Source organism: Notamacropus eugenii, chromosome 6, assembly GCF_028372415.1.
Source record: "Notamacropus eugenii isolate mMacEug1 chromosome 6, mMacEug1.pri_v2, whole genome shotgun sequence".
Taxonomy (NCBI): Eukaryota; Metazoa; Chordata; class Mammalia; order Diprotodontia; family Macropodidae; genus Notamacropus; species Notamacropus eugenii.
The window spans coordinates 306,876,508-306,889,362 of NC_092877.1; the positions used below are offsets into that span (position 1 = coordinate 306,876,508).

The window sequence follows — 12,855 nt, forward strand, 5'->3', positions numbered from 1 at the left end:
ATTGGCTGAAACAACCATGTGACAAACAATTGATTCTTTAGTCATTTCCAAGTAGATTTACAAATCTCATCCATTTTAATTGCTTTTAGGATAGTAGAATCCACTCCATCAGTTGGGATGTATTGGTTTCTACTGTTTGTTCAGTCCTTAAAGCTACCAGAATTTTCTTTTGAAGCAAGACTCTATAAATAAATACACAAAGAAGTTGTAACATTAACCCTGAGAGGAGCTTTCCATGTGAAAACTCTCTAAATCCATATCTGCATACAGATCCACAACCAAATGATTTAGGAGATGTCAGTTATTCAAGCAACAAATATTTGTGAAGTGACTACTCTGTGCCAGAAACTATGTCAAGGACTGGGACTACAAAAGGAAAAAAGTGAGAGAATCCCTGCTTTCAAGGCACTTCTATTTTGTCTGAGTCCCAGGGACATTCATGAAATACACAGAGGTTAAGTGGCTTCCCAAGGTTGAACAGCTAGTGTCAGGCAGGGTTTGAACACAGCTTCCTGATTCCAAGTTTAGAATTCCCCTTTTTCCCCTATGTTCTGGTTGTTGTTATTGTTTTTAAAAAGAATGTCTCCTGTAACATTAATAACATCTTTTTACCTTTTCACATTAAAAAAATCTTCATATAAAAATAAGGCCTGGTTGAATGATTTAATGATTTATTCAGATATGTATTACTTTACATTGTGATGTAAATAATAGTGTCATCTTTATGATCATCTTTATGCTTTGATAAGCATTAGAATTTTTATGGCTACATTTTATCCCCAAGATAAGTATATCAGCTCTTCCATATTGTGATTGAGCTATAAGCAGGTAGAAAATTAAACTGAGCTTCATGTCATGTCTTATTAACAATGACATTTGTTCTGAATATCCCACTTTTATCTCTGATTTACCCTCTAATTCCCAGCCTTACTCCACTGATTCCCACTGAATCTTTGTTAATGATTGTTACCCCTAGGATCCTTTCTTATTCACATGTTCTAGATTTATGGCAAAGATAGTCAACCTCTGGCACTGAAGACAATGTCATTACTGTATTTTTCTAAATCACACTTTTGATAATGTGTAGGAACAGTCAAGTGGGGTGACTTGTGCTGACCCACTTACACTTCCCACACATGCTTCTGTGGATTGTAGGAGGAGAAGAGACAGTGTCCAATCTGTGAGTGCTCATTGGCTTGTGGAATTATCAGCCAAGGGCAAAACTAGAAATGAGACCTTAGTGCCAATCTTGACTTTGGTTAAGTGTCAAGTGTTACTAACTTTTTTGTGGAGGAAAGTATCATTTCTATCATAAATTCTTATATTTTTAATAATCTCCCAAGAGAGATGTCCTACTGACCATAGGTCTCTCCCTAAAGTTGTACTTCCAAGGCATGCATGTAGACACGGATTATCCAGGGACTCTGGCACTTTTAATATTAGCCTTTTGGTTTATATGTAGTTTCTTTTTGTCTGACTTCAATCCTAGAAATCATAGATGGCACACCAGGCTGCCCTATAGTTCACAAATGTTCCCAGAGGACTATAGAAGCATTGCCTTGAATGCCAGAAGCAATGGCCATCCATATAGCCTCCTATATAGTGTTTTAATATAGTGAATTAGCTCATTTTTAAGTATACAATCAGAATGTTAGGGATACTGTCCTCTGAAGAAATTAACATGCTAGCAAATTTGCTCGTACATATACAATCCTTTAAAACTCTGAAACACTTTACGTACATGAATTATCTCCTTTGATTCTCACAATGATTCTGTAAGACAGGTAGTTCGGACCAGTATAATAATCAACGTACAAATAAACTGAGAATCAGGAAGGTGTGTGTGATGCAGCATGATGTGGTGAAGGGAATACTGACTCTAAAGTGAGGAAAAGTTGGATTTCTATCCTTTCTCCAACAACTATTAGTTTATTTGACCATGAACAAGGCATTTCACCACTCTACTTCAGTTTCTTCATCTGTGCAATGGAGATGGTATATTACCTACTTCACAGAGTTGTTGTGAGGGTCAGATTAGTAAATTATTTGGAAGTACTGCAAAGCATATAAATGTCAGCTGCTACCAATATCATCACCACCACCATCCGCTACATCACTAACTTCCCTCAGACCTCATCCCCTCCCAACATCCTCAGAGACTTTAGTTAAGGAGTTTTCAAACACCTACCTGTATCCACGTCCAGCTTCCATGTCCAGTGCAAAACATCTGGATACCCTCAGGCCACATCAAAAACCCTACTCCCCTGACAACTTTGCCCCTTCTAAATTTTTATACTAGGAAATACCACCACCTCTTATTCTCCTTCTCTCCCCTTTTCACTGTTTTTCCATGCTAACTTATTTGCTTCTTTGCCCCATAACCAAGCACTTAAATCATTTTGTAACCATCACCCTAAAGTTCATTATTTCTTTGTCTTTTTTTTTTGTTCTCATCATGTGAGTTCTCAATCCAAAGAATTGTTATTGATTTCCTTTCCTCTTGATCCTTGTTAAGCATTGCTGAAAACAGGCTCAAAATCAAGCAATTTTATTTTCTATAAATTTATGCTGCATAACTGTGGCTCCACTGTTGCTTAGCAGCTCATTTATTCTACTATTTATTCATTTCCCTATCCCATTTGCTAGAGCAAATGTTTTACATGTTTTTCCCACCTCCATGTTACTGTCTTGCTGTCTATTTTATTGAGTATGTGGAAACAAAGAGAGTGCCCTTGATTTCCTCATCTGCACATCTCTACCCTTCTCCATTTCTTCACCTATTCTCTTCTCCTTCCAGGCTAAATTGAAGAAAGAAATGGACTTATTTCCAAAGTTGACAATTACACTTTTATTAACAGTTAGGTGACATAGGGACTAGAGGACCAGATCTGGAGTCAGGAAGACCTGAATCCAAATGCAGGTTCTGATACTTATTAGCTGTGGGATCCTAAGCAAGTCAATTAACCTCTGTCTGCCTCAGTTTCCTCATCTGTAAAATGGGGGTAATAGTACCTACCCCCCCAGGTTTATTATGAGGATTGGATGAATTAATATTTGTAAAGTAATAAGCACTAGTATCTAGTACATAATAGGCCCTTCATAAATGCTTCCTCATTTGCTTGCTTCCTTCCCCAACCCTTCCTCCAGGACCTTCTCTCATATCATCCTTATGTTTCTTTTCATTTGGCCCCTTCTGATTGACCTACAACCATGCCTAGGTTTTTCCAAATCTGATATTATCTGCTTTAAACTCTTCTACCTCACTAAGCTACTGCCCCACCTCTCTCTTCCCTTTCACCACCAAACTTTACTTCTCAGGATACCCTCCAATAAGATAGAAGTATTTGTTGTTATGATTTTTCGCATGAGCATGATGACATTTTGGTGTTCACATCTATAGAGTTGTAGCTTAACATAAGCAGGATGTAAGGAAAATCCGTTGTCTTCACTTGAACGCACACCATGTTATCCCCCATTCTAGAACAGCATCCATGCCTATTACAAGATATGGAAATAGATGTCATTCTGGAATTCGATTTCTTTCCTATTATATTTGGGTTTTTTATATTTTGTATGAGGGAGTTTATATGCTTCGTTAGATGCTTTGTCCTGTTTTCCAAGACTAGAACTCTGCTGCATCAAAGATCCTTGCCTCCAGCAGTCAGGACAAATTTATTGTTTCCTCTGAGAGTCAGGTCAGATTGTTCTGACAATGCTAAAATAGCTCCCTTTCTCAATTTTCAATTTTTGTATAACATTCTTTAATAGACTCTCCTTACCTTATTCAGAAACAAATATGTGATCTAGGTCAAGATTATAGGAGATGAAATAAGAAAATAGATGAAAACAAGGTTCCCCAAAATTGCAAAACAGTCAGAAACATAAATAGACTTTAAAAGAAAAATATATCCCAAGTTTCTATTTTCATTATAAAGCTAGCCAATAGCCAAAGTATATACATTTTTTCTATTCTTTCCAGTCTCACTTTCTCAAAATGACATCATATGTAAGGATAAACTACCTACTTCTTCCCTTTTTTAATGAATGCATTAATGGCTTAGCAGTCTCACATACTATATGCAATGATTTTTTTATGATTTACTTAAATCTTCCTAAGTCAATATCAGAAAACTTGTCCGTTGAGCTTTTTATTGCATTTTCTATCTTTAGAATTTTTTGCCCTAAATAATAGATTTTTTTCAAATCCCTTGAAAAAACAATGACTTTTAAAGCTAAGAAGTAGAGATACTTGGATGCATGTGAAAATAAGATATTTACTTTGTTATACAAGTGGTGTATAGAAGGAAAACTTTTTGTTTCAGCATCATATCAGCAATGAAAAAATGAAACCTAATAAATGTGCTAGTCTAATTGCTACGAAATCATATGCAATATACCAAAACAACTGAGCTGTGTCAAAGTTGATCAATCATTGTAAAAGTTCACTATTTTTGAAAACAAAAAAAAAGTTTCACTAAATGATCAGGTCAATAACGAACCTTTCTATAATGACGTCTACTACCTTAAAGAGAAGAAAGCTGGGGTTGGGGAAGCAGAAACTTCCCCTCGTTCTGATGATTGTACCAAAAAATGTAGTCCATACCTAGAATGCATCTAATGTAGTCCATACCTAGAATGCATCCATCTTAACCTCTGCCTTTTAGAATCTTTTAAGGCTCAGCTCAAGTGCTGATTTCTTTAAGAAACTTAATCTAATCTACCATAATTAATTCTGGTGCCATCAATCTCTGGTGCCAGAGATTACCTTGTTTTTCTTTAATTATCTGTGTACATTTTTAAATAACTGCCCTTCAGTGGAGTATGAACTCCCTGAAAGAATCAATCTTTTTTTTTTGTCTTTGTATACCCACAGTCTAACACAATGCTTGCTTTATAGTAGACACAATAAATGATTAAGGAATGAATGAATGATGAGATACATATAATGATACATTTGATTTTGATTTTTCTTTTTGACTAGGATGGAGTAAGCAAGAGCCCTGAGAAGCGTTCCTCTCTGCCCAGGCCTTCCTCCATCCTTCCTCCTCGAAGAGGTGTATCGGGAGACAGAGATGAGAATTCCTTCTCCCTCAACACTTCTATGTCTGCTTCAGTACGACGAACCACTAGTAAGTATGCTTCTATCTGTTTTTCTTTTAATAGAAATGTCTCAGGTGGCTATATAATAAATTTATTACTTACTCTTTCAAAATTGTTTATGAAGAACCTTAATTAGGACTGGATAATATTTAACAAGATCTCCAGGCAGGCTATAATAGACTCACTTTGTGACTAAGGACAGTCCCCCTAACTATTCTGAAGGTTATGTTTCTCATGTGTAAAGTGATATTCCCCATCTTCTTAGCCTTGATCAAAGTGTCATAACATATTTGGGGTTCTTTAGAGTAAAGGATATCTGCTTATCATAAAAGGAAGAGGTAATATAATTTAGCTGTCATCTATATTTCTACACTGGTACAATGGTATATTTTCTTCAAAAACATCACTAATTTTGATCATTTCCACATTTGCTATGTCATACTTTAATAACTCAACAATATTTTCAAGAACCAAAAGTACATAGAAGAATATCTGATCAAAAATTCCTTATTTCCTAAATAATAACCAAAAACAATAATAAGTTTTATCTTTCATGTATAGGTCAGATTCCCTAGAGCTGTGTATAGCATAAATCAAAGTTTTATGGAGGAAATTGTATACTATTTTATGTATTGTATACAATTTTATGGGGAAATTGTATACTAAGCCTGCCAATTTCCAAATTATTGTTCTTCACACATGCTGTTCAAGAGTATTTCTGTCATTCAAAATCCACAAAATTCAGAATATTAAATAAGGAACAAGAAGTAGAATATAAGTGAAAAAATGAGTATTATTACCACTGATATAATGAGCAAAGTAGTGCTTTTCATCACCTGGTATGTCACAATTAGCATATCAGAGTATATCTGTTTAGCGCTGAATAAACTTGCAAATGCTGTAGTTTTGTCTTTTTTTTTACTGTGGAATTATGTATTATCTAAACAACCAAATCAACTTCTTCTTTTAGCTACTGTTCATGATAATGGTCCTAATCACAACCAAGTCAATTGATTTTAACCATCTAACATGGTTACTTAGGACAGGCAAATTTATTCAAGAAGAATTGGATTTGACTTTGCTCTAATGCATACTGCTTAACTGGTTTTTTGCTGGTTATTGAGCAAGCTCTTTTCCCTTAAGCATTACTTCACTTTTTCCCCCTGCAAGTAGAGGAGCTTATAGGTCTTTGTGATTTATTTTTGTTTTGTTTTGTTTTTGCTCTAGGGATATGCTCTTTGTGTCTACTCTAAATAAATTTTGTCTTTTAGAAATTTGAAGGAGAGATGAAGCTATTTCTATCTCAATGTCTGGAGTGATTTGAGCAAATAAATGGTGCTGCCCAAGTACCATCTCAGTGCTCAATGGGGTCAGATTGCTGAGATATCTTTCCCCCTCGAGTCGATGCTTACTGTCATTGAGCACAAAACATCCAGTTGGTTCAGAATTTATTGATGTTATCATTGTGTAGATGTGAATGGGATAAAAAAAAGAAAATTTCTCATAAAAGAAGAATGTACCATCTGTGGTTTAATATTTTCATATGATAGTGCAAATTCAAAAGAAGGAATGAATTTGGAGAACAGAAATAATAATAGCTAATTATATAGCACTTGAAGATTTGCAAAGCACTTTACATATCTCAATGGATCTTCACAATAACTGCAAGTTGGATGTTATTATTATCCCATAGATGGGGAAACTGAGGCTGAGGGTGTAAGGCACTTACAGCTACTAAGTGTCAGGCATGATTCAAATTCAGGCCTTCTTAGACTCAAGTCTAATATTCAATCCACTACTCCATCCAGCTACGTCAATAGTAGGAATTTTTTATTTAAAATATACTTAACCTCAACAAAAATCTGATGACAGGATTATGACGTGATTGTTTGAACATTCAGATATTTGGTCTCAAATTGAAATTTTAATGGATATTATATTATGTGTGTAGACATTAAATTGTTTGCATTCCTTTAGTTTGAGCTTATTATGATAGTGAGTTGTCATATTGTAACAATGTTGGCCTTCATTAAAGGACATTAACCCAAGACTTTTGGGATTCCCTGTATATTAAAACTTTTCTGACTTGGACAGAACATTGATTGACTAAGAGACCCAAGTTCTAATCCTGAAATTACAGTTAATTAGATGAGCTAATGTCCTCAAATTCTTTGTAGCAGTTTCTTCATCTGTGTAATCATGGGGTTGGAACAGGTAATTATTCTGACCATTTCCAGCTTTAAAACTGCTGGATTTTATGATAGAGACAGTATAGTGTAGGCGTAAGAGCCCTGTAATTGGAACTAGAATATATAAGTTAAAATCTGAACTCTAACAATGTCTGTGAAACCTTGAGGAAAACACTGAATTCTCTGGGTCTCAGTTCTCTCACTTGCAAAATGAGCAGATTGAATGAAACGATGTATTGGGTTCCTTCCAACTCTAAAGCGTTGTTTATTGTTGAGTATAGCCAATATATTTTATTGAATCTTTAGTTGTATATATTCATGTCATCTCGGTCCATGAAAACCCACTGTATCTTCAGATAAAGGACATGTTGCAAAGGAAGATTGCCCAGAGAAATTTTTCATAGAAAGTATCTGTTAAATCAAGAACATTTTGAAGGGGATACAATTGGCTTAATGATGATTTACACCATTTTTAAAGAATTAACATCAGGAAATTTATATACATGACAGCCAGTGGAGTAAATAGTGAGAACATTTGCTTAGGAGCCAGAGAAGCTGGATGTCAAATCCTACCTTTGACAACAATTAAGAGGCTTTGAAGAAATTGTTTAACCTCTCTGGGACAATTTCCAGGTCCGTAAAATGAAGGGGGTGGGGTGTTAAGTAGACCACTATTGCAGTTCTGGTGCTGTAAAAGTTGAGGGAACAATTCCCTGTTGTTTAGTTATTCATTCATGACTGATTCTTCATAACCCATACTATCCTTGGGATTTTCTTGGCAAAGATATTGAAATGGTTCGCCATTTCCTTCTCCAGTGGATTCAGGCAAGTAGAAGTTAAGTGACTTCACACATCCAGTAAGTGTCTGAAGCCAGATTTGAACTTGGGTCTTTCTGACTTTCAGGCCCAACATTCTAACCACTAAGCCATCCAGCTGTCCTTATGAGTGGTAGTTATTACCTAGAGATTAACTGAAACACACACACACACGTACACATATATATACACATATACGTATATGTGAACTAATACAATAGAATGTTATACACGTGTATGCACTACACAGAAGGCATAACATGAATTATAAAGAATGAGGTTAGTTCTAGGTGGCAGATTTGATCATTCTGGCATCCCAGAATTAGTGCCAGAATTATTACTCACCAAATATGTCATATATTTTCTTTAGTTCATGCCTCTTGTGACATAATTGCCATCTCTTAGGAGTCTCCTATAGAAACCTGAATATCTTCCAAAAATTTACTATAGAAGTATGTGCATCTTGTTACTCAGATACTAACTACACAATTTTCTAACTAGGCTCAGTTAAATGGCCCTGAACATTAGGAAAGTGAAGCATAGATCTTCAGAGCTGAGTGGACAATAGAGCTGATCCATTCTAAACCTCTCATTTAAAACTGAGAATCAGAAAGAGAAAGTGCTAAAGGCTATATAGTTGGCTTATAGATGACCTCAAAATCAAATCTTTCAAGTATCAATTCAGCAATCTTTCCTCCAACCATTCTGCCTCTAAGAACATCCAGTAAATCAGATTATTTTCTAGAATTGTCTGTTGTTCAGGCATGGTTATAATTTTTATTAATATTTATTGTATCAAAGTAGCATTAGGATATTACTCTGTCACCTAAACATTATAAATCTTCAAAATGACAAATCAGACCTCATCTTTAAAACTGAACAGCATAGTATGTTCTGAAATTTAATATACTTTGATTTCTCAGTCCAGGATGATATTTTCAAGTTAGAATACCCCTTTGCACCACTGCTCACCTCAATTATTTAGAGAAGAATTGGGGAAGAGCTGACCAGAAGATAGGCAATCTTTGAGAAAACTAGAATCAACCCACAAAGGGTTTCAAGGATATGTTAATAATACCTTGAATTATATTCACAACCCCCCCCCCCAACAGCAACAGGTAATAAAACTAAATTTATTATCATCCCTTTAAACTAATTCATTTTGAACTAGTCATTTGCTTTTTTTCCCTCAGTTTTCTTGCAAAACTGAGGTTCTCGGTATTGTGTCATTTTACCCTATTAGTGAAAATTACCGAGCACCTGGATAGCTAAAGTCCCTTCCAGCTTGAAACCTAGGATTCTGTGATTTGAAGGAAAAGGATATACTTGGTGAGTCAATACCCATAGCTAGTAGCGGTTAGACCATGAGGCATTTGGTCCATTTTTTTATATTATCCTCTTTCTTGCGGCAGACAAGAAAATAGGTGACATTTTGTAAAGCTATTTGAAAAGCAGAGGAGGGAATTATTTCACAGGAAATATTCTAGCCAGAGAGAAAGTAAATGCATTGCCATGCAGACTTTGTCAACAACAGTCTGTAAAAATGTATGTTTCGATTTTTTTACAGCCCGAAGAATGTAACCTCAAACGACGAGTTTATACTTTGACAGACAAAGCCAAATTGCTCCAGTAAAAGCTGTGATGAGTGTAGCATTAAGAAGCAGTTAAGACCTTGATATTTCAAGCATTCCATGATCTGGAAATATGGCACTCATAGTTTTGTCTTAGATTTTTAAGTGTCTTGAAGCACATAGTTTTCCACAACGTTCACAATGATTATAGAATAAGTCTTCTCTGCAGCTAAGAATCATTCCAGGAGGAGCTACCCCATAGCTGAGAAAAAAGCCTACCTTTAATTAGGCTTTCTCCACATCCATACTGGGCGATTGCTGTGACTAGAGATTTATAGCAACTCAGAATTTCCCAGAAGGGAAGGCTTTCCCTCCACCTGTGTACTCTTAAACAAGTTTGTAAAGGTTGTTAGTTTCTTTACCTCATCAAAAACCAAGAATTTCAAGTTTGGGTAGGGGTGGGAGGAGGATAGTTTGAGAGAACTCCTTTGGAAAGGAAACAAATAATGTGATCTGATGTTCTGAAGAACCCGGTGATTGAATTAATTTATTGAAAAAATCTAAAAGGCCTTTTGAGGTATAATTATATAAACAGTTTTGAAATGTAATTTGTGTGGTAAGCTTTTTAAGAGATTGAATTTGCACTTCTTCACAGAAACTGGGAACAATAATAAGCTAGCATTTACATAGCACTTTGAGGTTCGCAAAGTGCTTTGCAAATATGTGTTAATTGAGCCTCACAGCAACCCTAGGAGGTAGGTGTTATTAACTATTATCGCTATTTTGCAGAGGGAGAAACCGAGGCACACAGAGGTTTAGTGACTTGCTCACAATTACACAGCTAGTGTCTGAGGCCAAAGTCAGGTGTTCCTGACCCTGGCTCCAGTGCTCTAGCCACTACTCCACCCATAATACTGAATCTGGAGAAGAGAAGATTTAGGGGGAAAACAGAGCCCTTCTTAAAATGGCCTCTGGTGGAAGACAGCACTTACAAAACAAGGTTGCTTGCACCTGTTAATCAGCTCATTTCAAATGAGATTTGTATGTTGAAGTAGAGAGCAAAGAACATAGAAAGTAGCAGTATACTTTAGAGTAAGAACCTAGAGAGTAGCAAACTTATTTTAGATAGTTAGTGAAAGCACCATCCATACCTGTAAGGATTTCTGGATATTGACAATGATGCTGATACCAGCTTCCAGCTATTTTCTCTCTAAATTTCCTCTGTGAAGATCATTTTCCATAATATTCAGTTTCTCAAGCTGTATGATGAAGAAAAGTCCTATTTTTTTCACATCTTTTATACCATGATGGCAAGTTGGAATATTTTTAAACCCTAGGAAATGAAAGGCAGTATGAGTTTTGAGACTGTCAGTAACCAAACTTTAAGAGCAGGAGCTGTTTTGTTCTTACATCCCCTCAATCTTGTTTGTGGACTTATATTTTACTGAAACTGGTGGATTTTTAAAAGATTATACAATCATAAACTTAAAGGTATAAGAAACTTTAGAAGTTTTCTAGTCCAAACTCTTCATTTTACAGATGAGGAAATTAAGACCCTTAAGACATAAAAAGGCAAGTTTATAAGGCATCAGAGTCAGACTTAATGGATGTTCCATACCCTTCTGACCAAAAGGATCTCCTTATAGAGAAGAGGGAGCTATCCAGATAAACCAGTACTGTATCTTTACTGAGTATTCCTTCCCTTCTACTATTAGTAAACTTCCCTTTTGTTGAAGTGCTGGGTGATCTACAAATATCTCATTTCATTCTAGTTCCTAACCAGACAGAATCGGGCTTGACCTTGAACACTTGCCTAATGTCACCAATTGGCAGCACCATGGTTCAATCTGGGTTCTTTACCTCTAAAACTCTCCCTCTCTTCTCCTTTCTCCTCTCTTCTTGTCTCTCATCTCATCTTCTCTCCACTCCTCTCCCCTCTTCTTGTTTCTTCTCCCCTCTTCCTCTCTCCCACTCTCAACTGTCATGGAAGCTTTGATTTGTTCCATTTCTTACTTGGCTCATTTCACCATTCCTTACACAACCTGCTGCCCCCCCCCCTCCCCATCCCAGGAACTTAGCACAATGGTGCTGTTCCTACTATGAACACTGATGATCACTCAACTATGATCAGCTTAGCCCACTGCGGCTCCGTACTCCCAAGTTCAAAAAACCCTCCAACCTCAGCTTTTTTGGTAGCTGGAATTATAGACATGTGCTACCATACCCAGTTGCTAAAATAAGGATCTTGACCTAAAAGGATAAATCCACCTTGGAAAACTGAATTCTGTTTGCTGTTATTTCTTCTTCTAGGGTCAGAGCCAATTCGCAGAACAGGAAAAAGTGGTACTTCAACACCTACGACTCCAGGCTCCACTGCCATTACACCTGGTACACCACCCAGCTATTCCTCCCGTACCCCAGGCACTCCTGGTACTCCTAGTTACCCCAGAACCCCTCACACACCAGGAACTCCCAAATCTGGCATCCTGGTGCCCACTGAGAAAAAAGTTGCCATTATACGTACTCCTCCAAAGTCTCCAGCTACCCCGAAACAACTACGGCTTATTAACCAACCGCTACCTGACCTGAAGAACGTACGGTCCAAAATTGGATCCACAGACAACATCAGATATCAACCTAAAGGTGGACAGGTAAGAACTAAATTAATATGTAATTCTTTACCTTAACCAAACTGTTCTTGGGAAATGAGGATGATATCTTACTATATCATAATTTGAAAGTAGTAAAGAAAAGAAAAGGGAGAGAAAGAAAGAAAGAAAGAAAGAGAGAAAGAAAGAAAGAAAGAAAGAAAGAAAGAAAGAAAGAAAGAAAGAAAGAAAGAAAGAAAGAAAGAAAGAAAGAAAGAAGAAGAAGGAAGGAAGGAAGGAAGGAAGGAAGGAAGGAAGGAAGGAAGGAAGGAAGGAAGGAAGGAAGGAAAAGAAAGAAAGAAAGAAAGAAAGAAAGAAAGAAAGAAAGAAAGAAAGAAAGAAAGAAAGAAAGAAAGAAAGAAAGAAAGAAAGAAAGGAAGGAAGGAAGGAAGGAAGGAAGAAGGAAGGAAGGAAGGAAGGAAGGAAGGAAGGAAGGAAGGAAGAAAGAAGGGAGGTAATTATAGATTGAAAATTCTTTTAGCTGTAGAGTTTGAAGTCTGCCTAAATAACCTAGTCTGGAAATAAATATGA

At 36.3% G+C, this 12,855-nt stretch overlaps 1 protein-coding gene across 17 annotated transcripts in view; it reads left to right on the top strand.

Moving 5' to 3' along the window:
• The window catches only part of MAP2 (microtubule associated protein 2), a 359,367-nt gene that overhangs the window by 325,062 nt on the left and 21,450 nt on the right, over nt 1-12,855 (top strand). For all 17 annotated transcript variants that reach the window (XM_072617435.1, XM_072617440.1, XM_072617436.1 and 14 more), the window contains 2 exons: nt 4,982-5,129; nt 11,987-12,327. In XM_072617435.1, the coding sequence (XP_072473536.1) occupies nt 4,982-5,129; nt 11,987-12,327 (489 nt within the window). The remainder of the gene's footprint in view (nt 1-4,981; nt 5,130-11,986; nt 12,328-12,855) is intronic.